Here is a 27475-nt window from a genome sequence, read left to right as displayed (position 1 = left end):
ATCTAGTAGGGGCAACTCTTGAATGTACCAAGTTGACCCGACATCACAAGTTCAAAACCCATGAACTAGCGTCCTCTGCAAGGCCAAAGCTGGGTACACTCAGTAGGCAAGGGGGACCTGGGGTTTATACCAATGAATTGAGGTGGTTCTTCCTCAATTATCCAGGAAAAAAAACGCCTCTACTTAAGGCCCAAACTCTGGTCCACCAGTCCACTCACTGGATCATGTTTGACATCTCTCGCCAAGGGTAACAATGGACGGAGAAATAGGGATCACGAAGTAGAGTTGCCGGGTGCTGAACTTTCTTATCTAAAGGAAAAAAAAATACCATATAATTACACTCCAAAGAGCAAGCCCAAAAGGGAGAAAATATCAAAATTGGAAGCTTCATTCATTCTCTAAATTAAACTAGAAATTAGGAGTCATAGTTCCCTCTCTCCGTGTAGGGAAATGAATGTCAAAGCAAAGGCAGGAGTCGCATAAGAGAGAGAGAGAGAGAGAGAGAGAGAGAGAGAGAGAGAGAGAGAGAGAGAGAGAGAGAGAGAGAGAGAGAGAGAGTGACGATAGCTCAAGCATATCATCCACTCCGCCGCTCTTTACATCTTTTATCCTCCCCCAACTCAGCAGATTGCAGTGTTCTGCAAGAACCTGTTAGAAAGCAAAAGAATGCATTATAAATGTGTGTTGCCACTCTACTTAGCTGCTGCACTTATCTTGCTACTCTGCTGCTTCTTACCAACATTCACCTCCTCTTTACCCTCTGCCTTGTTAGCACCATTCGCAGTTTTGTCACTCTCCTGCTTCATCCCTTTCCCAGTTGATCCCTCACTTTTAGGCTCCATATTCTCGCCCGTGTTTGGGTACAGTTTGTTATTTTTTTCTGATGTCTGCCCGTCTGTCGGTGAGTTCTCTGGGAGACCGGCAGACTCTACCAGAGAGCTTGTTTCACCTGAAATTACACCACCTTGCTGTTGAGATGGTGGGTGGCCAGGGCCCACAGGAGGAAGGAAAACTCCAGTTCCAGGAACTAGCATTCGAGGTGGTGCGGGCCTTGTGACTGAGGGCCACCCGCCTGTGGCCGCAGGTACTGGCACTGGAGGTGGTGGATAAGGCACTGCTGGTGCCACAGACACACCTACGAAGATTGGCTGAATGTCATTTGCAGGCAGATGCTGTGGACGGGCAGATGGCGCGGGCAGGACACCGGTCGATGGGACCGGAGCATAGTGCTTGGGACCTGGATGACGAACCATGTTGGGGAGCCGCGGAGGCAGTAGCCATGGTGCAGATGACACAGGTGACTGAAGGCGCATCCCATCAGTAAAGAGCAGTTTCTTTGCCTGAGACTTGGTGAAAGTGATAATTATACGCTGCTTCCGAATAGAAGGGATCGCATGCTTGGCAAAGTCTGCACTCTTCCCTTTCATAACTAGTAGAGACCTGCAAAAGTGGACCTTCATGTTAGCATGGCAGAAGTTCCCATTGAACACACACACACACAGGACATTGTCTATTCTCCATCCACCTGAATTATGAAAACTCTCTGCAGTTCCCTATCCAGCTTAATTGAAAACTGAAATCTGCTCAGGATAATCAAGGTTTTATGAACAAGGGATGCAAGATCAGGCAGAAAATTTGACATGATCTGGTTTTTAATCAAAGAAGCGTTACACAACTCAATCAAGCCACTCTGTCAAATTTGGTTTCAGTGATTAATGTACTTTCACGGGTTCTCTAATATAGAGAGCAGGTTCCAGCATCTGAGCTCTTTTCTAGAATAACTCATGGGCCTTTTGACCAGTGGAAAAGTTAGTGTTTCTGGAGCAATGAAGGCTTCAAGCTTAAAATGCAGAACCTCAGGAGTATTTGTGTGATTCTTCTTTTTCTTTTGAAGTTGCAACTTTGATATTTCAGTGTTGGAAGTTGGAACTGATATCTAATAAGAAGGCCCTCTTTCAAATTTCTTCTATTGTCACTCAAACACACCAGCAAGGTACACAAAATCAAATAAACACTTACAAAAAGGAAGTAGCAATGACAACTACTTACCCCGCTGCTAGAGTAAGCCTAAGAGGGCCCCTGTAATCACCAGGATGATCTATAGTTATCACCCTGCCAAAAACCATGCTGCATTTTGTGAGGAACAGAGTGCAGAATGGTCTTCCAAACCAAGGTGGGCACATGTGCGGCTGGGAATGGTCCCCCTACACATCAAATTATCCGGGGTTATAAAACTTTCGTATATAATTCATTAACAGGCAGTAAGAAGTAATACCTCATTGAAGAAGTCGATGATGCAAGAGTCTGGTTTTATACTCATCACTTGCAATTGGACTAACCGATCAATAATGCCTTGCAGTGTGCTAGGGATGGGCTCCACCTTACGATCTGCAATAGCCAACTAGATTCAGAAAGAAAATTTATTTTACAAGAATTAATTTATGATGAAAAAGAGCTTGCCTCTAGATGCCCCAGTTCCGTTATCATCTTCCGGAGGTCCATCGATAATGGGAATACCCAACTGCAGGGTTTCTCTTCCCCGACCTTTCATGGGCCTCTTTGAAGGCACGAATGTCTGCCCTGCTTATTGCCATACCCCAGCTTTTGTTATTAATTATATACTGCCAAAACTTACTTTAAGATGGAAGTTTACACACACAGATTCACTAATAGCAAGTTTGAAGTTGAAGTAAGAAGAATGCAAAGAGAAAATAAAGAATAGTTTCTTGATTCCATATTTATAGAATCTAAAATAAACTTACTACAGAAAGCCAAGTCACTATTAGGAAGTGGTCAAGAAGTACATATCAAACTTATGGTGGATGGCTGCAGGATGAGTGAAAACTTCTAAAGAGGCACTCGTACATGGTTCTACTGATTGTTGTAGCCAATACTTAGTTCCTATATGTCACATAGGTGTGGGTGCAGATGCGGAGATGCGTCATTTTAAAAAAACTTAGGTGCGGGGATGCGGGAAGGGTATATATGTATGGATGTATGTATATGATCATGCATAATCTTGTGCATATTAGATACACGTTTTTGTGCATGATTCATCGCAAAAATGGATTAATTACCCATATTTATCAACATTTTCCAGGGCATTGATTAATTTTCAAAAAGAAGAAAAATCACACAAAATGGAGTTCACCTAAGTGTTTTTGAATATTTGTTTTCCTTTAATAGCTTTCTTTTGAAAATATTTTTTAGAAAAGGTAGTTTTAGGAATTTTATAAAATTAGGTAGAGTATTTAGAAAATAAATGTTTAACCTAATATTTGTTATAAATGGTATTAAATTAGGAGAGGCCGGCGTCTTCCTTTGGGAAAAATGCTAGCCCCTCTCTCTCCTCTTCTCTTTCTCTCTCTCCTCTTTCTCTATTGCCGGCTCACCCTCTTTTTCTTCTCCTCTCCTACCTTTATTTCATCATTTCTTCGATCCTGTCTATCACCGGCATCCTTTCCTCGTCATCGGAGCGTGCGTTTGACTGCGGAGAACGACAACTTCTCTTCTCAACCTCTCTATCGGAAGCGACTGCGAGGTTTGTTTCTTCTTCCCCATCTCTTTATTTGATTCATATTTAGTTTAAATTTATTTCAGCTCGTCGCATGCATAAAAACATATTTTAGCATTGCATACATCATAATTTATTTCCTACAGTCGTGTTGCATCTAAGATAACTTGGTTTTGATTTTCGTTTTCTGCATATTAGGTTAGGAATAGATATAATACATTGCATTGTGTAGTTAGCCTATTGTCTTTTATTTTTGTTCCAGATAATATTCTGATTTTTTTTTTGAAAAACACAGTATATTTTAATTTCTTGAAGGCCTGCAAACAAACTTGCGTAATCTGCATATTCACGCAGGGTTGTTCGATTTTTGCGAAGTGCCTAAAGGATCAGATTCACGCGAATCTCAATCTGATGCCACTGTGTGATTTTTTTTAATCACGCTATTGTTTTTTTTTTTAGAAAAACGTAAACTGCAAATCACACAGATTTGCGTGTATTGCAAATCACGATTTTCTGATCTACAGTTCTTCACACAAAGGAAATTAATTTCTGTTAAAACAGATTTAGCGTCAAAAAGTTTTTCTTCTGATCAGATTCGATTAATACCGTTGCTCACGTGATTTTTTTTAAAATCACGCAGAACAATGTGTATGATAGAGCAAGCGCTGTAGTGGGCATGAATCTGGAAGTTTCTAGAACACGATCAGATCTACGGCCTGCACGTTCTTCCTCTTGAAATGCCAATTCATCTTCCTCTTGAAACACCGATTCATTATAGCATGCAGTGATCTGTTCATTTTTTTAACATTTTGGTAAAAGCACGCACCTGTGCGTGAACTGCAGATCATGCCAATCGTCGGATCTGATCACACTATCACATTTTGTTTTCAGGCCTGCATATTTTAATTGTCTGCGTTAGTTAGTTAGAATATTTTAATTTGCTGTGTTAGTCATTTTGATTGTTTTTTTTAGTTAGATTTGTTTTTAGATTAGATTTGTTTTATTTCTTTTCTTTGGTAATTAGTTAGATTATTTCAACGTCTTTTGTAGTTAGTTCGTTGATTTAATATGTCATAGTTAGTTAGTTTAGATTGTTTTAATTTCTTTTATAGTTAGTTACTTAAATTCTTTTGGTTTGTTACGTAGTTACTTAGTTAGATATTTTAATAATTGTTATAGTTAGAATTGATTTTTTTTATTCTTTATAACTAACCTTCATTATTTTAGAAATTGTGTTTCTGCGTTTTCTTTTGTTTTTGTGTTTGCTTCTTGTGTTTTGCAGGTGAACCTCTGTGTGCAAAGGGATTGATCTCGTGAGGGTCGTGCCCGTGTGAACAGAAAGAAAGCTAGACCGTGAAGGAAGAGAGCCCTGTAGATTTTTTGCTTTTCTTTGTTTTATTTTTTTGGGCTACATGCCATTTGATTTAAGTTGGGTTGTAATAATTTTTATTTTTGCTTAAGTCCTTTGTAATAGGATAGAACGTTTGATTTGTTTCTTTTCTCAAGGCAATAAAGCTTATCTTTGTGTAGAGTACAAAAACTTTTAAACACGTTCTCTGTGTTCGACCCGGACTTCACCACTAGTGTTAACCGAAATTTTAAGATTTGGTGCACGGTTTGCATAAATGATTTTTATTGAAAAAAAAACTTTTAAAACATTTTCACGAAAAGTTGCATCAAATTTTTGGTGCCGTTGCTGGGGAACGGCGATTTAAAAACCCAATACTCACTTTATTGCATTTTTCGTGTTTATCTAGGATTGCTAGTTTGCTTTTGCACTTTATTTAAGATTGTTTAGTTTACTTTCCTGTTGATATTTAGGATTTCCTAATTTGCTTTTGTTAGTTATTTAGGATTGCTAGAATCACACTGAGTGCAAAATATAGAGCCTACTTATTTTTCTCGCATGACCCACCTATTAGGGTACCCTCCTAGGTGACTATGTAGTTTGCTTTGAAGCTCTATATCTGCATTGAGTGATGGTGTTTTATTTTCAGCTTTGTTTTATTTTTGCCTGCTTTCGTAGTGTGGTTTGACGCTAGGATAGTTAGGAAACCAACACTTAGGACAGTTGCTACACCGGTCTTTACCCAAGGTGTATGCCAGGGCGACGCTCACTAGACCCCGAGCTCATTGAACCTGTAGAGGACCCAGAGTTCATCCTTAGGCGAGCCCGAAGATCCGGCCACATGGCTGAAGATCAACAAATCACCCGTCCTCTGAAGGAGTATTTCATTTCAAATGAATATACTCCCATCTCCTGCATCGCGAGACCTGATGTAGGAGCAAACCAGTTTGAGATTAAGGCCAACGTCATCCAGATGCTCTCATCCTTCCATGGCCTTAGCAATGAGGATCCTTACCGTCATCTCGATGAGTTTTTAAAGATTTGTTCTAAGGTGCGGATCAATAATTTTGGAGATGATAGGTTGAGGCTGACTCTTTTTTTGGTCTCCTTCAAAGATAAAGCCGAGCACTGGCCGAAGTCTTTAGATACGGTCTAGATTACCACTTGGGACAAAATGCAAAACGAATTTCTGAAGAAATACTTTCCAATTGGTAAAACGAATCAATTTCGTAAGACTATCACCAGTTTTACATAAATTGAGGGAGAATAATTCCATGAAATGTGGAAGATGATGAAAGATCTCCGAAAGTGTCCCTACCACTAGGTGCCCCGATGACAACTAGTGCAGTATTTTTATGACAGGCTGACCGAGAAGAATCGACAGATGGTTGATACAGCCTGTGGGAGCACGTTTATGCTAAAGAGTGAGGACGAAGTGAGGGCCTTGTTCGAAACCCTGAGCGAAAACTCTATGCATCACGCTTCGGCCTCTCGAGTAGAAAGGGCAACACCTACCCCTGTTGGAGCGAAGAAGGCTAGCATGTACGAGATAGGGACACACCTTAAGTTGCAAAACAAGGTTGACCTACTGACCCAGAAATTGGATCAGTTATTATTGAATCCCTCATCAGCCATGCAGGTGTGCGTGCCCAGCACACCATGTCTTTCATTGTCCCGCAGCGCCGCAGTATCCTGAATTTGTGGAAGAGCAAGTTTAGGTGGCGCAAGATTTCACCTAGCCCACGCCAAACCCATTTTTAAACACCTATAACCTAGGTTGGTGAAACTATCCCAACTTCTCATGAAGAAATCCACAACAACCCCCTGTCCCTTCCCAAAACCAACTCAGACCAGGTGGCTACCAGTCAAGCTATCAAAGACCCAACTTTCCTCAAGCCCTGCCCTCATTTAGTCAATCTCAGTCCCAGAAGCCTACATCTAGCCAAACTTTTGAGGATAAAATGCTTCAGGCCTTTTCAGATATCAAGGCAAACCTGAATTCCCATACTCAGTCCATTGCGAAGTTGAAAACTCAAATGCTTGCCGAGGTGCTAAGCAGGCGAAGCGAGGGGACATTGCCTAGCCAACCCATGGTCAACCCTAAGGGTAAGGAACCCATGCATGGCCTGCACATGACTGATACACACCAAGAGCAGGCCAAAGCGATTACCACCCTTAGGAGTGAGAAAGAGTTTCATAGAACCAAGGAGACTGCAGCAAAAAGTGAGAGACAAATTGATGAGCAGTCAGTCCCTTTACATACACCACAGAAAAGTGAGGGTTTCACTACCTGGGCCTTCTAGATCATATATACCTAAGGCCCCCTTTCCTGAAGCTTTAGAAAAATCAAAGTCGTTCAACAAGCAAGGGGTGAAGAAGCAGGAGATGCTTGAGATTTTCAAGCACGTTCAAACTAACCTCCCGTTGCTAGATGCCATACAACAAGTCCCTGCATATGCAAAGTTCTTGAAAGAGCTTTGTACGTAATAAGAAGTTAAGGTCCAATGTGCCGAAGAAGATTTATCTTACTGAGCAGGTCAGTGCGGTGTTACAACACCAAACTCCTCTTAAGCTCAAGGGCCCAAGGGCTCTGATTATCTCATGCGTCATAGGGGACATCATTGTCGAGCGTGCCTTGCTCGACCTTGGGGCAAGTGTGAACATCGTGTCGGATTTTTTCTATGACGTGTTTGGGTTAAAGGAGGTGAAGCCTACACCGATGACCCTACAGTTGGCAGACAAATCGATCAAGGTCCCGCGAGGGATTTTTAAGGATGTTGTGGTCAAGGTCGAAGATTTCTACTTCCCTATAGACTTCATAATCTTGGATATGGAGGGAGTTGATGAAATGAGGTAGACGCCCATTATCTTAGGTCGACCTTTCTTAGCTAATACCAATGCATGCATTAACTGTCACACAGATGTGATGGATGTATCATTTGGCAACAAAAAGATGAGGTTGAACATTTTCAACGCAGCGATGGGCCCTGCAGGCGAGGATGCTTCCTTCTAAGTTGATTTAGTTCAGGACTTGGTAGAAGCAGCGCCGTTATGGACATTGAGTGATCAACCTCAGGAGGATGAGGATGAATCACTCGAGGGAGATAGTTCTGCATTGATTGATAGATTGTCAGGAGAGCTGCAGTGGACCTGGCACTTTGAGCCCCTCCCGGATTTGACAGAGAAACCTACCAAACCTTCGATTGAGAACCTTCCAGAACTTGAGCTAAATCCCCTGCCTGATTCGCTCAAGTATGCCTTTTTAGAAAAAGATCAGACACTACCAGTCATCATTTCAGCAAACCTGAAGAGCACTCAAGAGTGTCAGCTTCTCCAGGTCTTACATGAGCATAAAGAGGCGATCAGTTGGTTTGTGGCGGATCTCAAGAGGATAGACCCCTCCTTTTATATGCATCGAATTATCATGGAAGAGGGTGCTAAACCCTCAAGAGAAATGCAAAGGAGGTTGAATCCTCACATGAAGGAGGTGGTGAAAAAGGAGGTAGTCAAGTGGTTGGATGCAGGGATCATCTATTCCATCTCCGATAGTCAATGGGTGAGCCCAACTCAGGTTGTCCCCAAGAAATCTGGGCTCACCGTTACTGTTAATGAGAAAGGAGAGAGCGTCCCCATGAGGACTACTATGGGATGGCGAGTGTGAATCGATTAACTAAAATTGAACAACGCAATGCGAAAAGATCATTTTTCGTTCCCGTTCATTGACCAAATACTAGAGTGCCTCGCACGCAAGTACTATTTTTGTTTCCTAGATGGCTATTCAGGATATAATCAAGTGGCCAGTCACCCTGAAGACCAGAAAAAAACTACATTCACCTGTCCTTATGGCACCTTCGCATTCAAGAGAATGCCATTCAGGCTTTTTAATGCCCTGACAACATTTCAGAGGTATATGATGTCTATTTTCTCCCACATGGTGGATGATGTCCTTGAGATTTTCATGAACAATTTTCCAGTGTATGGTTCTTCATTTGATGATTGTCTCTAAAAGTTAGCGAGAGTGCTTAAGCGGTATACAGAGACAAATCTTGTGCTTAGTTGGGAAAAGAACCATTTCATGGTTCAACAGGGGATTGTTCTGGGACACATTGTGTCCGAGAAAGGGATCGAGGTCGATAAAGCCAAAGTGGAGTCTATAGCGAAACTCTCTCCATCGACCTATGTGCGGCAAGTGCGTTCATTTTTAGGGCATGTAGGTTTTTATAGGCGGTACCTCTCTAATAGCCTTTACACAAATGAGGGAGTCGGCCCTCAAGAGGTATTTAAAACCTAAAAATGCAAAATTACTTTTCAATCATTTTTAAAGTGCGCTGACACTGTATCGTACGATACGATATGATACTGATACTGTTAAAATATATATATCAATACATATATATATACATACATATATATATATATATATATATATATGTTTCTTCAAATACACCATAATACCTGATAGGGGCATTATGGTCATTTCACACAGTACCCGATAGGGGTACTTGTTTTTCTTCTCTTTTTATTTTTTTATATTTATTTTATTTTTCTTTTATTATTTTCTTTCTTTTTTAGCCACTTAAGGGGCCCCACTATAGAGTCGTTAAGGCCCCCAACGGTTACAATTGTGACCGTTGGGGGCTCCCAACGACTCCATGGGAGCTCCCTTTTGGCTCTCCTTTTGAGGCCATGTGGCCTCCCTTCCTCTCATTTCTCTTTGTATAAGTAGGGGTGAACCCCTTGTATTTTCTTCATGCTTGAGAGCTCTCTCTCTTTATCAATAAAGAGGCTTTTATATTTTTGTCTTTCTCAAGGCTTGTGTATGTGTTGTCCCTTAGTGGACTTGGCTATTGTCTCTTTTGGTTGTCTATTGTAGGACATTACAAGTGCTTATAGCATTCTTTATATTTTTGCATATCTCGTTACATGGTACCAAAGCCATCCGATTCTTCCAAGGTGAAATCTTGTCTCTCTCTCTCTCTCCACTTCTTTTACATTTTCTCTTATTGAAGCAACGAAGACCAAGATCGACCTATCATTCAAGCTCAATGAAAAAAATTACATGATGTGGGCATCCGCAATGGAAAATAATCTCAAAGGAAAGAAGCTTTGGGGTTATGTAATGAGGATCGTTCCGGAACCTCAACTTAAGCTCACAAAGATGTAAGGAGGTCAAGAAAAAGCTCTTGAGAGAGATGCTCGCCTCGAAGCAATAGAAGACCATTAACGTCAAGTGAAAGATTGGGAAAACAACCAAGCAAAAATCCTAGCATGGTTTATGAATAATGTTGAACTTAAGGTATGTGTAAATATTGCAAAATTTCGCTGAGCCAATGAAGCTTGGTTTTTCATGAAGGGTATGTATACCTGTAAAGATCTTGCAAGAGAAAGTTAGAACTACAAAACAAGGGGATATGAGCATCCAAGATTACTATAGTGCTCTAAACCCTTTGTGGGATGAATTGACTCTTTTAGAGCCTAAATGGGTGGCTATGGAGGATGTTGAGCTTAGAAAAAAACAAATGGAACAAGATAGATTGTTTCAATTTTTATTTGAGCTTCGTCCTGAATTTGAACAAGTGAGATCCCCACTCCTTCATAGATCCACTCTTCCTCCATTAGAGGATGCCATTGCCGAAATTACTGAAGAAGAGACTCAGCATGGCATGAGTAAAAGCATGAATGATGTTCTTGCCGTATCTAAACCCAACAATCATGTTAAAACATACAAGCCACCTCATTTTGAAAAACAAAGGAATGGTGGAAGGAAGATGATTATATGTCATCATTGTTATGAGCCGAGACATATCAAACCCGCATGCCCAAAATTAAATGAAACTTTCAAGCCTAAGGTGGCTTTCGTTGAGGAATCCTCCACTAAAGAAGACGAAGGCAAAAACGAGGATCTCAAAGACACTCTTGGTCAAATATCCATGACTCCAACAAATCTTAAAGGCTACTTCCTCCACCTCCGGTGCCGCCATTGCCTCTTCATCACCTCCAGGTATGTATTCTTGGATTTTAGATTCCGGAGCTTCTTTTCACATGACTTTCCATGAAAATGCTTTAACCAATGTATGCACCAATTCAAAAACATCTTGTGTCTCTACGGCCGATGGAACCTTTTTCAAAATAAATGGCATTGGAACTCTAGATCCTAAAAATTTTCAAAACTTTTTTGTTCCAAAAGTAAGAATAGTTCCTAAACTAAATCTCAACTTTTTTTTCGTTTCCCAAATTGCCGACCATAGATGTGAAATATCTTTCTCATCTCAAGGGTGCTTTGTGCAGGATCTCCAGTCCGGAAAGCGGATTGGGCAAGGCCATAGAAAGGGAGATCTTTACTACATGGATCACTTGACACTCCCTACAAAATCTTTTTGTACTTATGTCCAAGATAAAAGTATTGAAACTTAGCATAAAAGACTTGGACATCCAAGTTATTCTAAAATATATCTTTTTCCTTTTGGAAACAAGTTTTGTAAAGAAAAAGATATCAAATGCAAAGATTGTATTTTTGGAAAAATGAAGTTTATTTCATTTCCTACAAGAACCTTTATTTCAACTAGACCTTTTGAATTGGTGCATTCCGATGTGTGAGGACCATCTCCGGTTCTATCTAAAGGTGGTTATTTATATTATGTGACCTTTATTGATGATTATACTAGATATGTATGAATTTATTTTCTTAACCTTAAATCGGAAGTCTTTACCTTTTTTAAAGAATTTTGTACAAAAATTAAAAAACAATTTTAAAGTCACATATTCATTCTTAGATCCGACTTCGAAGGAGAATACCTATCAAATGAATTTCAAACATATTTAAAACATGGCATTTGTCATCAAATATCATGTCCAAGAACTCTACAACAAAATGGTCTAGCGAAAAGAAAACACAGGCATATCCTAGAAACCACTAGATCATTACTTATTTCTAAAAATATTCCTAATTTTTTTTTGGCGGAAGCCATGTTAAACCCCACTTAATCAATCGAATGTCTTCCTCAAAATTAAATAATATCTCTCCTTATGAAAAGCTTTTTAAAATCTCACCCGATTTCAATCGTCTTCATATTTTTGGATGTAAATGCTTTGTTCTTTTACATAAAAGAGATAAATTATCACTAAAGGCAATTGAATGTGTATTCTTGGGATATGGTGAAAATCAAAAGGGCTATAGATGTTTTAATTATAAAAACAATAAGTTATATGTCTCAAAAGATGTGACATTTTTAGAAGATGAGAATGGATTTAAAATATTAGACAAACAAAATGAAATTGAATATATGTTTTTAAATGATCTTTTAGAAGATACAAATGATGAATCTTTAAGTCATTCGGAAATATTAGAAAACACACATAATAGTGAAGACACACATAATATTGAAATATCACCAACTAATGGTGACAATCTACATGTTTACACCCGACGTGAGCAAGAGAAACCTATTAGTGCTTTAGAAAAATTCTTGTTGCTTAACGAACCTCTAGAAGAAACTTCCCTTAGGCGCTCCTCTAGAGAATCAATTCCATCTAATAGGTTTGTTTCATATGAATCTCTCATCAAATTATAGAGTTTGTCTAATAGCCTTAGATTCATATTATGAACCTTCTCATTATAATCAAGCAAAAAATATATCATATTGGATTGAAGCAATGAGGGTAGAACTAGATGCCTTAAAGAAGGCTAAAACTTGGGAATTAGTTTAACTTCCTTCAAATAAAAAAGCTATTGAATGTCGTTGGGTTTACAAAGTAAAGACAAAAAGTGATGGTTCCTTAGAACGATATAAAGCAAGATTAGTAGTTAAGGGACACTCACAAGAATATGGCATTGATTATGAGGAGACATTTGCTCTTGTTGCTCAAATGACTAGTGTTCGAACTTCGAACCCTGATTGTTGTGGCATCATCTAAGAAATGACCTATATTTCAACTAGATGTTAAACATGCCTTTCTTAATGGTCAACTAAATGAAGAAGTATATATGGACCCTCAGTCGAGAATTACTCTTGAACAAGGTCAAACCCTTAAATTATTAAAAGCTTTATATGGTCTTAAACAAACCCCTAAGGCTTGGTATGATAGATTTAGTGCTATCATGACTAAGTTGGAATTTCGTTCTTATTATACTGACAGTGCTCTCTTTGTTAAAAGTGCAGGTAATAGTATTATTATTCTTTTATTTTATGTTGATGATATGATCATCACAGGCAATGATGAAAGTGGTATTATTGATGTTAAAAATATGTTAAAAGATAACTTTGATATGTCTGATTTAGGTTTTTTCAGATATTTTCTTGGCATTTAAGTTGCATACTCTCCTCGAGGGTACATATTATCATAGATGAAGCTTGCTGCAGATATATGTTCCAAATCTGGAATTTCTGATGACAAAAAGGTGGAGACTTCAGAGGTTATCAACGCTAAACTACGGTTGAAGGATGGGGTTCTACTGGATGATCCTACACCCTACAGACAACTTATTGGATCTCTCACCTATCTGACCATCACCAAGCCAGACATCGCTCACATTGTTCACTCTGCCAGTCAATTCCAGCATGCTCCTACAACTGTGCATATGAGTGTCGTGCTTCAGATTATTCGCTATATCAAAAACACTCTAACTAAATGGCTATTTTTATCCTCATTCTCTTCATTAAATTTCCTTGCCTATACTGATGTTGACGGGGGAGGAGACCCAAATAATAGAATCTCAACTACTGGTTTCTGTGTCTTTTTAGGAGATTCGCTAATTGCTTGAAGATGCAAGAAACAACAGAAAGTCTCCTTATCATCTAATGAGGTTGAATACCGGGCTATGGAAACTACTACAATGGAACTTGTGTGGCTTCGAAGTCTTCTTCAAGATATGAGAGTTGAAATTTTCGGTACCTCGAAGCTTTGCTGTGACAACAAAAGTGCCATCTACATTGCCAGCAATCACACCTTCCATGAGAGGACCAAACATATAGAAATGGACTGTCACTATGTTCGTGATGAGTATCTCCATGGGACAGTTACACTGCCATATGTCACATCTGAATATCAACTCGCAAACTTTTTTACTAAAGCACTTTCTGCTCCTCGCTTCTTGTTTCTCCTTGGCAAACTTTCGGTAATCTCCCCATAAAGTTTGAGGGGGGGGGTGTTAAAATATATGTATATATATATATATATATATATATATATATATATATATATATATATATGTATTTCTTCAAATACACCATAATACTTGATAGGGGTATTATGGTCGTTTCACATAGTACCCGATAAGGGTACTTGTTTTTCTTCTCTTTTTATTTTTTGTATTTATTTTATTTTTCTTTTTTTTTAGCCACTTAAGGGGCCCCACCATAGAGTCGTTGGGCCCCCAACGGTCACAATTGTGATCGTTGGGGGCTCTCAACGACTCCATGGGAGCCCCCTTTTGGCTCTCCTTTTGAGGTCATGTGGCCTCCCTCTCATTTCTCTTTGTATAAATAGGGGTGAACCCCTTGTATTTTCTTCATGGTTGAGAGCTCTCTCTCTCTTTATCAATAAAGAGGCTTTTATATTTTTGCCTTTCTCAAGGCTTGTGTATGTGTTGTCCCTTAGTGGACTTGGCTATTGTCTCTTTTGGTTGTCCATTGTAGGACATTACAAGTGCTTATATCACTCTTTATATTTCCGCATATCTCGTTTCAGATACATGCACGTATCATACGATACGAATATGATACACACTCGTATCGCAATACGAGTGTGTATCGTATTGTTTTTCTAAAAAGTAACAATACGTAGTGTAGTGTATCGTACGACACTAAGATACAAACAACATTGGGATAGATCAAACAAAGAAGAATTGTTGAAAGGCAAAGTATATATAATCCAAAAAGAAAGATATAGAAATTAAGAAGTTATGAGTAGGGTTGTCAACGGGTTGGGTACCCGATCCATCAGGGTATCCTCGAACCGGCCCAAATAACAAATTGTCTGGTTCAGGATCGGGTTTTGTCAGAATATAAAAATGGAATAAAACATGCAGACTCAACAAATTTAGAAATTTATTTTTATTAAAAATACATATGAAATACCTTGGTTAGATCGGGTCAGGTACCTGAAAAAATCATGACCCAAACCCAGCCCTCATATTGCTCAGGTCGGGTTCGGGTCAACCTGAATATTATTCAGGTTGGCACTTTCCACACCCACACCTGGGAATTCAATTTCGGATTGGGTCGGGTACCCGATACAAACCGGACCCATTGACAGCCCTACTTACGAGTCACAAGAAATAAGATCTAAAAGGAAAAAATAGAAACACAAAATATACAAAACACACATGTTTGCATAAACTCCAGCATTTTTCGGCATTATTCCAGGCAATTGATAACCCAATTTTAATGAAAAGCAATGAAAATAAGACATCTTAGATAAAACTTGCAGTATTTGTGAAAAAAAATCTATAGCCAAAATGTGATGGTTTTAATTGATATACAATAAAGAATAATTGTGGTTTTGTAGTCAATAAGGATCCTTTCTTTGATTGGCCGAGCAGAATGCTTGAACAAAATCAAGCGAAGTTGGAGATTAGTACAAAGGCCTTTGGCTATTTTCCAGATTTTTTATTTTTGGGAAAGAAAAACAAACATAGATAATAGATATTGTCTAAGAAAAGATATTGAAACCAAGGGAGAGAACCAAATGGGAGGATACCACCGCACTAAATAAACACATTTAGAATGGTTCAGCTAAGTGAAACAGGAAAAAAAGAGTGAAGAAGACTAAATTTCACCATGAAAAAATTAGGGTTATTTACAAAAACATACTCAGTTTTCTTCAGTAATTCAAATACATGCTTCATTTATTTGATGATTAACCCAGAGTTACTGGAAGCTTCTTAGATAGGTGGGAAGCTCGCTTTTCGGAAACTTGATTCGGAAGCACGGTACTCCTCGCTTCCAAAACTTGATGAGAACCTCGATTCCCCCACGCTTCCCCTATGCTTTCCACATGCTTCATCTATCCTTATATATTCTCTTACTCAACTCTTCATGTTTTTATGTGTTTTCTCTCACTCTTCTCACTCACTTCCATGTGCTTTCTCTAAATTGGTAGTCATCATTTTTAGATTTTGTTGAAAATTTAATTCTTACACTAAAAAATCATGAAGTATAATATTAATCACTTTTATTTTAGTTTTTATTTGTGTTTCATTTTGATTCCCATTTAATTCTTATATTTTTTGTATTCCTCACTTCCCGCTTCTTATACATTTTAAAATGCATCGCTTCCCATATTGTTTTCCTCTTTCGCTTCCTAGTCTAGCAAACTTGGGTTAACCAAACCCATACCTATAGTTAGTTTCCCCAAATGACAGTTCACATTCTCATTTGAAATATCCATTTTACCCTTATTAAAAGAATTAGGGTTACCCTTCCCCTTTTTTTTCTCCTTTCCTTTTTTTCTATTTCACAAATACCATGTTGTCCCATCTTCTCCATTTTCGCATAAATGAGTCTCCATCTTCCACAACCAAGCTTAAAATCTCATGGAAGGCAGTACACATGTTTGAGTGGGTCAGTTCGAACCTCCATGATGCTTCTTGAATTAGGTGTTCTTCTTATGGTTTTATGTTGCAAAGGGGGTTCAGATCTAGTTGAAAGTTGCTGAAAAAAGAGGCAAAATAGAGGAAAACTGCAATTTTCTGCAGGTTGATCAATCATCCACTTGAAAATGGTGCTTGTGTTGAAAACCCATCTGAAATGGTGATTTTGATCGATCAAGGCTACAGATAGGTGGAAGTCTTCGAAGCAGAGAGAGAGAGAGAGACTATGTAACCGGGACACTATGAAATGGTCGGCGTACACGTGTCAACATAGGTCAACACGGGGGCGGGTACCAAACGCAGTATGAGTACACCGTGGGTCGAGTCTTGCACTGCTCCAAGTCAGGTCCAACCCTGACCCAAACCTTTTTTTTTATGTTGGTGAAAGGCAGAGAGGAAGAAGAAAAAGGAGGAGGAGGAGGAGGAGGAGGAGGAGGAAGAAGAAGAAGGAGAAGGAAAAGAAATAGAAGGAAGAAGAAAAAAAAGAAAGAGAAGGAAGAAGAAGACAAAAGAGGAAGAGAAAGAAAAAGAAGTAGAAGAGGAGAGAGAGAGCAAAACGGACCCGAATTCTTCTTCTTCTTCCAATCTGCCCGAGAGAGAGAGAGAGTGGGGAAAGGGGTTACAAAATACCCCTTCCCCTTTTATATTAAAATTTTCATTCTCCTCCCCTTTTTTTTCAAAAATTACATTTACAGACTTTTTTTACCTGTACCCGTACCCAGGTGACATAGGAGAGAGAGATGTCATAGGATGGTGTGGGGAAGAGAGATGGGCATAGGATGGTGTGGGTTGGAGAGAGAGAGAGAGTAATGACATTAACATTGGTAAAGTAAAAATACTTATTAAGGGTAAAATTGGTATTTATTAAAATTTACTGATTATTAACTATGGTCAAGAGGAGGGTAGTTACTCTATGTATGTATTTGAACAACTAAACAAAAACTCAAGTATGCATTTGAATTATAACTAGTTTTAGGTATGAATTTGAATTATAAAAATAAACTGGGTATATTTTTTTGTAAATAACCCACAAAATTAGTGCAAGGATTCTAAGTAGCATGGTAAACATGTCCAAAGTACCTAATGATCAGAAAAAAAGGAAAAATTTATACATATGAAACTCTAGAACCCATAGAGTATACAGTACATCTAACATTGAATCCTACCTTCAATGAAAACTTAAATGAATGATGAGCAATCATAATGTAAGTGTGAGATTCTCTTAAAGTTCACTACATAACTGACTAGAGTTAGAAACAGCAAGATCTCCTATATAAGGTTGCTTGGGGCCAGCATTAAGCCACAAGCAAGCTGGCATCCAACAACAATATGTTAAAATAACATATTGATGCTGAAGAAGACATCGACTACAAATATCCAATAAGGTGGCAAACTGTAGCAGTTTCTGAGAAGAAGGCCCACTAACATCAATCATGAGCCTTTTATTTCCTCTTAGAATTCAAAAACACGTTTCTTACAAAGAAATGAAATAACATGGATAATGCAAGAAAGAGAAAAGCAAATGAAGCATGCCTTCCTAGAACATCTGAGTCAGTTTCAATCAATAATAGCAGATGATACATAGCGAAGAAGTTCCAAATCAACTTGTTTTGTTGGAAACCACCATAGCCAATAGCGCTTGCAGTAACCAGTAACACAAGCACCACTATCAAGAGCAAAGTTGTAAGTATCGTATTGTTACTCATATCGGTCAGGCCCAAAGTAACACCGTATCATAAACGTATCATAAATTTTTAATAAAAAAAATCCAAAAAACTCTAGAAAATCAGTAAAAAATAGCAAAAATTCTAAAAAAATCATATCACATGAAACAATGATGAATTGCACAAAATACAACTATAAAATCACATATGAAGCATTTATGTCTCCATGAGCTGCAATGAATGGCATGCATATCTCATAAGAAAAATGTAAATTGTGAAATAATAAACAACACTAAAATAACAAGTTATAAGATCCATAACAGTGCATATTTACATAAACAAAAACAAAATCCCCAAGTGTTTCTCAATACTTAAAAATTTGACATAACCAAATTTTTTCAAGTTTAAAAAAAAATGAAGACTTCTTCTTGCAAGAAATCAAGCCCTAAATCACTCTCAAGTTCTCTAGGAGTGAACACAAACTCACCTTAAGGAATCTTCTTATATATTTAAAAAAAAATGAATTGAGTGCAACATAAAATGCACTAATTGTATATCATAAGATAGATACGATACACCCAATACAGGTATGATACACACACGTATCTCGATATGAGTGTGTATCATATCGATTAGGCCCAAAGTAATAATATGTATCATACCGTATTGTACGATATGGTATGATACTTACAACACTGATCAAGAGAATGCTCTAGCTAGAAAATGTAGAACTAGTCTCCAGTATCTAATTGGAAGTGCTTCCTGCCCCCAAATATCATCATATCTTTGGGAATAGATTTCAGACCAGTTGTGCATATATGTTGATGGAGGCATGCCCTCATATCGACAGGATCCCACTCCCAGCTTAGATAGAAGTAGGGATGCACAACGAATCGAGCCAGCTCGAGCTCGGCTTGGTTAAGCTAGGCCCGAAGCTCATCTGTGCTTTAAATGAGCCAAGCTTGTACATGGCACTGAGGCTCGAACGAGCAAACGAGTCGAGCTTGATCCGCCTACTCAGCTCGATAAGGCTTAGATAAAAGTATACATATAATATGTTGGCAAAAAAATCAAAAGGTCATTGTTAGTATGTAATGGGTAGGGCGTTAGTCTTTTCCTCGGAAGGTGTTGAGTTTGAATCATGTCTTTTGCCTTTTTTTGTTGTACATTAATCTATAAGAGTTTTAGTATGTATATATTTTTTTCAGTCACAATAGTCGAAAGACATGCTCTAGCTTAGTGGTGGGTCACTTGGGAAACGTTGAGAGAGGTTGGGAATCGAATCCCACCTTATCAAAATTATTTTACAAGATCCTTTTTTGGAATACCATTGAAGCTCGGCTCGGCTCCGAGCTCGAGCCAAGCTTGGATAGAGACATTTTGAACTGAGCCAAGTTCAAACAGCCCAAGCTCAACTGATGTGTATCCCTAGATAATAAGTACATTCTCAAGGTAGACAAAAGCATGACCAAACCTCAAAACTACTCTTTCCATGTTTGGGTGTTCATGTATGTGTGTGTGTGTGTGTGAGAGAGAGAGAGAGAGAGAGAGAGAGAGAGATTTGATCATGAGATGCTCTTATCTCCACATAAGATACTTCACTTCATCCATTATATCGTATTTGTGGTCATGTTAACACATACAGTACATCACCTTTTGTTCAGTATAGAGGTACATAAAACACATTCCACAAGGTGAAGGAAAACCAACCAGTGAAACACTAACAAATGCATAATATGAGGAAATAATTTATGTCAATGATGGGACAGTCATGGGATCATAACATGATAAATGAGCAGCAACTTTTGGTAAAAACTAAAGTTTCACTCTTCATACGGAAAACCTTCTTAAAATTGACAGTTCGATTCAGATGGTGAGTTTCAAACTCTAAGTTCATGTTGGCTATGTCATATGGATGCAGCTGCGGATACAAGGATATGACCACTATGAAGTTTCCAACATGACTAGTATATAGGGGGACACGATATGGAGGCCAAAATGGAATATCCATGTGACATAGCATGTTGTATGCAGGAAAAAAAATGGCTTTCTCGAAGGTGACGTTTACTTGAAAAACATGACTTCTTGCCTCTTTCCAAATCAGCTTAAGTTGATAACCTACATGGCCATATCATTCAAGTTGATGGAAGAATTCTAAAATCATTAGACACGCTCAGACGTGATTTTTTCCTTCACCCCATTATGGTCAATGTGTTCTTTTTGTTTACACCATTTTTGTATACCTTCTTATACATATAATACTGCAGGTAGAAATGAACCAAGAAATAGAAGGCCTGTGAATATGAACAAGAAAGAAGCTGCCAGTTGTCACTGATTACCAGGTCAGTACCATTATTTAATTTGTAGTTATCTTACTAGTTTCAAAAATCTCAACATCAGACAGTTCAAATAGTGATATATAGAATGTCAATCCTATATCTTTTAGCCAGTTTGCATTATCTAGGACTAGGATAACTAACAGATCCATTTATTTGCTGGCTCAGAGAATGATTCTGCTTATACCTTCAATTATATAAGTTTACAGTTATATAAATAAACACATTTGTCAGATTGTTGTACAGCTTAGGAAAATAATGATTGCCATTTCTTTTCTTGCTATTGCAATACTGAGGATACTAGCAGGTGATGATGCATTGTTGTCTTATATATATATGCTTCTTGTTGATAGGACTGGTTTGCACTACTGTTACATCTTTGGCCATTTAGTACATCAGTATTGTAGTGTTTTGACACATTTCACCATATGGCATCAGGCTATTCTGCCCTTTTCAAGTCTTCATTCTATTCAGGCTATTAAAAGCACACCTTGTTTGCTGGGCAAAAATAAGTTAACCCCTTTGACTTATGTTTCTTTAGGTTGTTCCTTTCTTTCCGGCAATCATAAGATAGAAGTTAGGTTTTGAACCTGACATTGATTTCCCATATCATAGACTATAACTTGAACCCGACATTGATTTCTCATATCATAGACTATAACTATAACGTAAGATTTCCTCAGTAGAGGAAGTTTCATAGGCTGTCTGCACTCTCCATCTGCTAGAACGCTTTCCTACTTAAATTACAGAAAATTAGTTCAAGATATGATATACCAGCCAAGCTGTGTTTCTTGTCCCAGACTGAATTTTGTCTAGTTTATCCTTTCACTAGTTTTTTCTGACAATAATTCAAATGAGTCAAGCATGATCTTTTTTGGTCCAAGGTTAACATGGATGCTCTTATGCTTCAAAAAAAATGAGATCACCTACCAGATTATGCACCTTTATAACCAAATGATGGCTCATCTTATCAGATTTCGTTTTTCCATAATATTAACTTGCTTTCTTTCAAGACTATAACTTGCCATCATACAACTACCCAGGTGATTCTGTTAATCGGTACACTTGTGAGGCTTTACTAGCCTATTAATCAGAACAAAGATTTTGTACCTAGCTCAACAAAGAATCACGCCTTCCATACAAAGTTCTGTGGTAGCACGGTTGTGCCATGGAAAAGCACAACATGATCATGGGAGTTGTTTAGATTATAAGTGTATTAACATGAAAATTTCCAATCATTCATTCAGCATGCAAAACAGTGGAAAAAAGGGAGAACCTAAAAAATAAAAAAAGATTAATAAAAAAAGGAGTTAGCTCACCTTGAAACTCGCCTCTTCGACCAGCAGCTCTAAGATCATTTGCCAATGCGAAAAGATGAGAGATTTCAGAGCTATCTAAAAGGTCTTCATAGAGTTCAAGTCCTTCAAAAACATTGACCTATACACAGAAAAGACATGTCTATAAGCCTTAATTAAAGATGCATGGCCCAGAAATATATAGAGTACCCAGGAGTTCTTCACGGTTGTCATAGTCAACCAGGATCTTACCGTCTTCCCATCCAAGAATTCAGCACCCATAAAAGTTTTAGGGACAGGAACACTGTTTTGCTTCTCATCTTGTTCCTTTTTAGCATCAATATCATCCTTTTGAACAGTATTCTTACAATGTCCTGAAAGAATAAGAAGCTAATATGAGAATATATCTTTCCAACCGATAGACAGTAGTCTAAATATAAGCAAATATTTTTCCAACCAATAGGCGGTGATGTAAATATAAGCATCCAATGGATGCAGAAAACAGTGAGCAAATGTTGCAAAGAAAAAAACTGTATATGCACATCTCACAGAGATAAGTAGGTGCTAAACAGTCTTATCTCATAAGCTGCCCTAAACAGCTTCAAAGGGAAAAGTTTTTGGAATTTGCTTAATCTGAACTTACAGATATATTCTCTATATCTTACTTAGCAGGAAACATGTATTAGATTAGGCATTTTTCATGAATATTATGTATTTATAGCTGCTGTCACCTGCCATATTTGGGAGATCATGCTACCAGGAGATAAACATATAAATAATTACAAGAAGCATGTGTTTGTGGCAACTCAGGTAGGGAAATTGTATTTAGCCTTGCAATTACAGACAGGCCTCAACCAAATAAAAATGATGCAAACTCTTACTGCACCATATTGTCTTAGTCTTTGCTGGAAAAGACACTGGCAAATACAAATCTCCACAATATAGTAGCCCTGTATCCTGTTCACTACTTGGATGTTGTTTTTATATATATTACAGCAATCATACGAAAGGGGTTTCCCCATCATTCAAAACCTTCTCATAGCTACTACACTCATTTCCCATAAAGTTAGCACCAGTTTGTATGTTGCAGAGTGTCTGAGTATTTAATGCATCTATCCCTGCATAGCAGGCATGCGTTTTATCAACATAATTCTATCACTAAAAGTAGAGCGAATTCCATCACTTCTTGACGGTGGACAATCAGAAAACCCACTAGATTGAATAGCCACTGATGCATATGCTATGAATATGTGACGTGTGTAGCCAATACCATTCCCAACAAAAATGAAAGAGAACAAAACAAAGCAGAGGACCATATCGTCATAAAAAGATGGATGAAAACCAAACCATAGGCTAATTTGGGAAGGATTTCTAGTGACGACCTGTGCTGACATGTAAGAAGCAATAAAAAACGGACCCAAGAACTCCAAATCTCCTTATAAAAATTTCTTAATTTAGATTAGTGCAATCCATAATAATGATAATAAGCTGCACAACCAAAAGAACCAAGGCCTAAACCTTAAGCGATCATCCCGTTACCTTCCTTCTCATCACCAGATTTTGTTCCGTTGGCTTCTAATACCACGTCGTTCCTTCCTTTCTGCTCAGGCTCTGCTCGTTCATTGTTCTCAGACGAGATAACACTCAACCCAGAGGATGCATCATCAGCCTTACTGATTTCAGCTCCAGAGGTATCTTTCCCCAAGCTCTTCTTGATACTAACTGATAATGAAGATGCTTCCTGATTAAGGCAATTCGGGTCTGCATCCGCACCATGACTATCCCTCGCATTTTCTGCACCCATGCCCTTGTTCCCGTGCCTGCCACCCACAATATGCAAAGCTGGCTTTTTCGCCTCTGGCTTTGGATGGGGAAAATAACCTGTTGCCGAGGCAGGATCAGGATGCCTCGGCTGCCTCCTCCAAGCGACCTGCTGAAGAGCGTGCATTACGTCCGCCACTGAGAAGTACTGCTGCATATGGAGAACAGGAGTCCAGGGAGACCGCCTCTGCTGAATGCACCCGATCGCAACCTCATACTCCCCAGGCTCGCCGATGCACCTCAGATGATAGCAGAGGGAGTCGATGATTGCATTCGCCGCTGCAAATTCAGCCCGCAGCCATGAGATGAACGCGTCGCGCTCGTCCGGGAACCACTGCCGCTGGTGAACATCGTTGCCGCTCTGAAACTGCATTCTATCGGGGACGCCTACACGAGGGCCACTCTTGATCGCCGCATCTCCCGATGGCATGATCGACAAGAAACCAGAGCTATCCCAATCGCATTTCACACAGATCCCTCACTTCCAGTTGCAGATCCAATCATCTAACGCTCTAACGACTGAATTCGTTCGTTCACAAAGCGAACTTCACCGCGCCGAGCACTCTAAACCAATCTCAGAACTCTCATTCCACCAAAAGACTGATCTTTCCTCTCAGATAACTTCCTCCAAAGAAACAACTAATGAACTAACTCAACTAGAATTTCCCGAAAATAATGGGAAAAAATCGCCCGAATTCCAGAGCTCGCTCGAATCAAACTAAATTCATCAACGAACCTTCAAAAGATAATAACCGCGATCCGGATCCAACTATCCAAATGCAAATAAACGTTTCAACGCAACAAACAGCCGAATCGGGCTAGAAAAAAAAAAAGAAAATTTTACTCAAAATCCGTGCAATTCTTTGTGGATCCCTCCCGGACGTCGGATCCCCCGCTAATCTATATCATCCGACTGCTCCCGATGCCTACTTCTCGATCAGACACGCCGATTCGCCCGCAATTCGGCAGATAAGATACAACAAATACGATTATAAATAAACCGTCCGCCTGGGTTCCGAATTCTCGACTCGGGAGCCGAAATGCAGAGCGAAATCGCCTCTCTGGAACGCCTAGATCTGCACACCACCCCGTCGTCGTAAAGTCGACGATTGGAAATCCCGGAGATCCGCCCTCGGGACTAGCAGAGCACAGAGAGGAGAAAAAAATACAGGCAGGAAGGAGAAGAGAGGAATTGCTCCACACACACAGAGAGAGAAGGGTTACCGAAGGAGCGGGATCAATAGAGACTTGCAGCGTAGCCACGACGACAACGACCACGACGACGACGAGAGGGAAAGGGAGAGGAGAGAGATGGCGAGGGAAGAGAGAGAAATTGGCCCCCTGAGCACGGAATGGGAAGACGACGACTGCTTTTCGCAGGGCTCCTATCAGAGCCCCCAGAGAGAGAGAGAGAGATGGGGGACTCGTGGCTGCTTAGAAGCTGCACTAAAACAGTAAAACTGTCCGGGGTCCACGGAGGTGACCGGCATCAACCGGTGAGAGCCGATTGATGCGGTCGAAAGGTGGGTGCGGGTGTCCGGCTAGCTCCGTCCTTTAGCCGGTGGCCTCGTTGAACACGTAAGCGGAAAGCAACCCTCCCCGTGATGATTAACTTTAACAGTTTAACTTAATTTTGATTATGTTTCTAATCACGGAAATCCGGATCGCGATCTGATGACGTTCGCGAATTCGCTAATGCCAAACGCGATTACGCTCGCGTGATCATTGATTCATTCGTACATCGTGAACTTGGTGTAGCGTGAAAAGTGACCAAGTTCATGAACTCGCTGAGATACACTGTTGCAGTGGTGGTCCCCATCTTCCAAGGAAAAACAAACAAACCTTTTTATTTTATTTTTTTTTTTTTGGACCGAACAAAATCGAATTGGCACAGTCAAGCCATGGGGCCCTACCCAAGTAGTGCAGAATGGAATCAAAGATTTCTCAATTGGATTGTTTCAGGCTTTTACAGCGTCCCACGTCCTTAAAATGAGTTTTGAATTATGTGATTATGACATGTAAGCTATTAACGGTTTCAACGATAACCATGCAATAGGTTAAAATTATAATTTTAGGTGGAAATAACATGATCCAAGGTAGCAAAATGAACCTTGTGGAACACATCTATGTTTGCCAATTAAATTAAGAAGGTTATTGTCTTCTAGCGAATGTAAAAAAAGTGTGAAACAATGGGGGGAGGGGCAAGGAATAAGCCCATGGAGTTTTGACAGTTGGAGCTCTCTACTCAAGACACCACACATCATGTCATATACACATGCTTTCCTTCTTGGCCTATAAAATGATTGGGGGTAGTTGCTTCAATTGTAGAATGCAACACACAGGTATCATTTATGCTGTACAAGAAGGTAATAGTATATATATATATATATATATACGAAGACACCGCCTTCAAGATCAAAGACCTAGCCGGGTTGGCTTTGCATACATAACTTATGATTGCTGTCCTGACAGTGTAAAACTCTGTGAACTGTAACTTACTATGCAGCTATAACAAAATAAGAAAGTGTTTTTGTTTGAAGTGAGACAGTGAAAGGAATCAGGGAATCAGAAGGCTACAAATTAGAATCCAAAAGCATAATTAGGATTTCGTTGTACATTAAGAATGGATAGGGCCCTGAATATTTGATTGCACAATTCTTCAATCGCAGCCTTCTTGTCTTCTTTCTTTATTGTAGAACTACAACCATAGTATTGCCCGCCTGCTAGCATCAGGCCTAGCCTTGCTTTCTTTTGCTTGTTTGCTTGCTTTTGGATTGTAGAACTAAAACCTTTCTTTTGCTTGTTTCCTTCTTGGCTTATAACAATATTGGGCTAAACATGACACTAGTGTCAACCGGTTGGGTTTACCCAGACCCGACCCAAACCAAACCCTATATGGTCCAGGTATGGTGATAAATAATAAGACCCGATTAAGACTCGGGTCTGAATCCAAAGGTCCGATTAATACATGGAGCTGGCTATATATAGTTTGTGAAATTTTATACCCCACCCGAGTTCCGATTAAAACCCGCATTTTTTCAATGTAAAAATGAAAAAAAATATGGTTTTATCGGGTATGGTCCGGGTTCGGTTTATGTAGTTGTTATGAGTGTGATTTTTCTTATAGTGGACCTGATTATACCCAGGTTCAGACCCGATACCATATATACCCGTAAGCTACCTTCACTGCTGTCAGCAACTATACCAAGAATTGGATTTCCATTAACTCGTTGACCATCTTTCATAGACTAATGGAAAAAGAAAGTTCAATAATCTAAAGGGTCTTTCCCACTATAACCCATTGACACAAATGCAAAAAAAGTTATTTGAGATCAAAGATATAGGGCTGAATGAGAATGGGATAGAGAGTTAGAAGGATGGTGGGAAGCTTTATAGATCTCTCTAAACATTAGTTTATTTGGAATCTAGATTGAGTGAGGGAAGGATTGAGAAAAGATGAGTGATACGTCGACTCACTCACAATAGAAGGTGGTTCATATGTTAAGCAGAAAAACCTTACAAGCATCAAATGGCTTATGAGATGCATGATGGCCCTACTAATTTAAGCTTGCGATCGCGTTCGTTTGTTTGCCCATAAACACAGCAATCAATCCTAACTTAAAGGCCACTTAGACTACGACCAATCCAAGTCTGGTGGCACCTAGGTCCAAACCAAACCCGACCCGTTGACACCCCTATGCATGACTGTCAATTTCTAGCACATGAAGAAGTGATTATTGTGCTTTGACTTTCTAAAGTATATTGTTTAATTCCATAAGCTTTGAGATTATAAAAATGAATTGCCCATAATTTAATCAATAAGGCTGCTAGTATATATACAGTTGAGATCTGCGTACACTGCCCTAAATATTTAAATGTATTGAAATGAAAATTTATAAATAAGTTA

At 39.1% G+C, this 27475-nt stretch overlaps 1 protein-coding gene across 1 annotated transcript; it reads right to left on the bottom strand.

Moving 5' to 3' along the window:
- Positions 1 to 373: 373 nt before the first annotated feature.
- LOC149841347 (RNA demethylase ALKBH10B-like) lies at positions 374 to 24991 on the bottom strand. The gene is made up of 8 exons (XM_090003778.1): positions 23287 to 24991; positions 22000 to 22121; positions 21772 to 21889; positions 2461 to 2580; positions 2276 to 2388; positions 2050 to 2204; positions 737 to 1440; positions 374 to 648 (listed from the first exon to the last, which is right to left on the bottom strand). The coding sequence occupies exons 1-8, from the start codon at positions 23996 to 23998 to the stop codon at positions 578 to 580; spliced, it is 2115 nt and encodes a 704-aa protein (XP_089859904.1). The 5' UTR covers positions 23999 to 24991; the 3' UTR covers positions 374 to 577.
- Between the last annotated feature and the right edge of the window lie 2484 nt (positions 24992 to 27475).

Source organism: Nuphar pumila, chromosome 4 (genome assembly GCF_984573655.1).
Source record: "Nuphar pumila chromosome 4, dmNupPumi1.hap1.1, whole genome shotgun sequence".
NCBI classification, from domain to species: Eukaryota; Viridiplantae; Streptophyta; class Magnoliopsida; order Nymphaeales; family Nymphaeaceae; genus Nuphar; species Nuphar pumila.
The sequence above is the reverse complement of the archived record's forward strand: the minus strand, read 5'-3'. Positions and strand labels throughout refer to the sequence as shown.

Coding starts and splice junctions, on each gene's coding strand:
- LOC149841347 (XM_090003778.1), bottom strand. CDS start 23,998: ATGCCATCGGGAGATGCGGCGATCAAGAGTGGCCCTCGTGTAGGCGTC. Junction 22,122..23,286: donor ATCTGGTGATGAGAAGGAAG/GTAACGGGATGA, acceptor TTATTCTTTCAG/GACATTGTAAGAATACTGTT. Junction 2,389..2,460: donor CGGAACTGGGGCATCTAGAG/GCAAGCTCTTTT, acceptor TGGCTATTGCAG/ATCGTAAGGTGGAGCCCATC.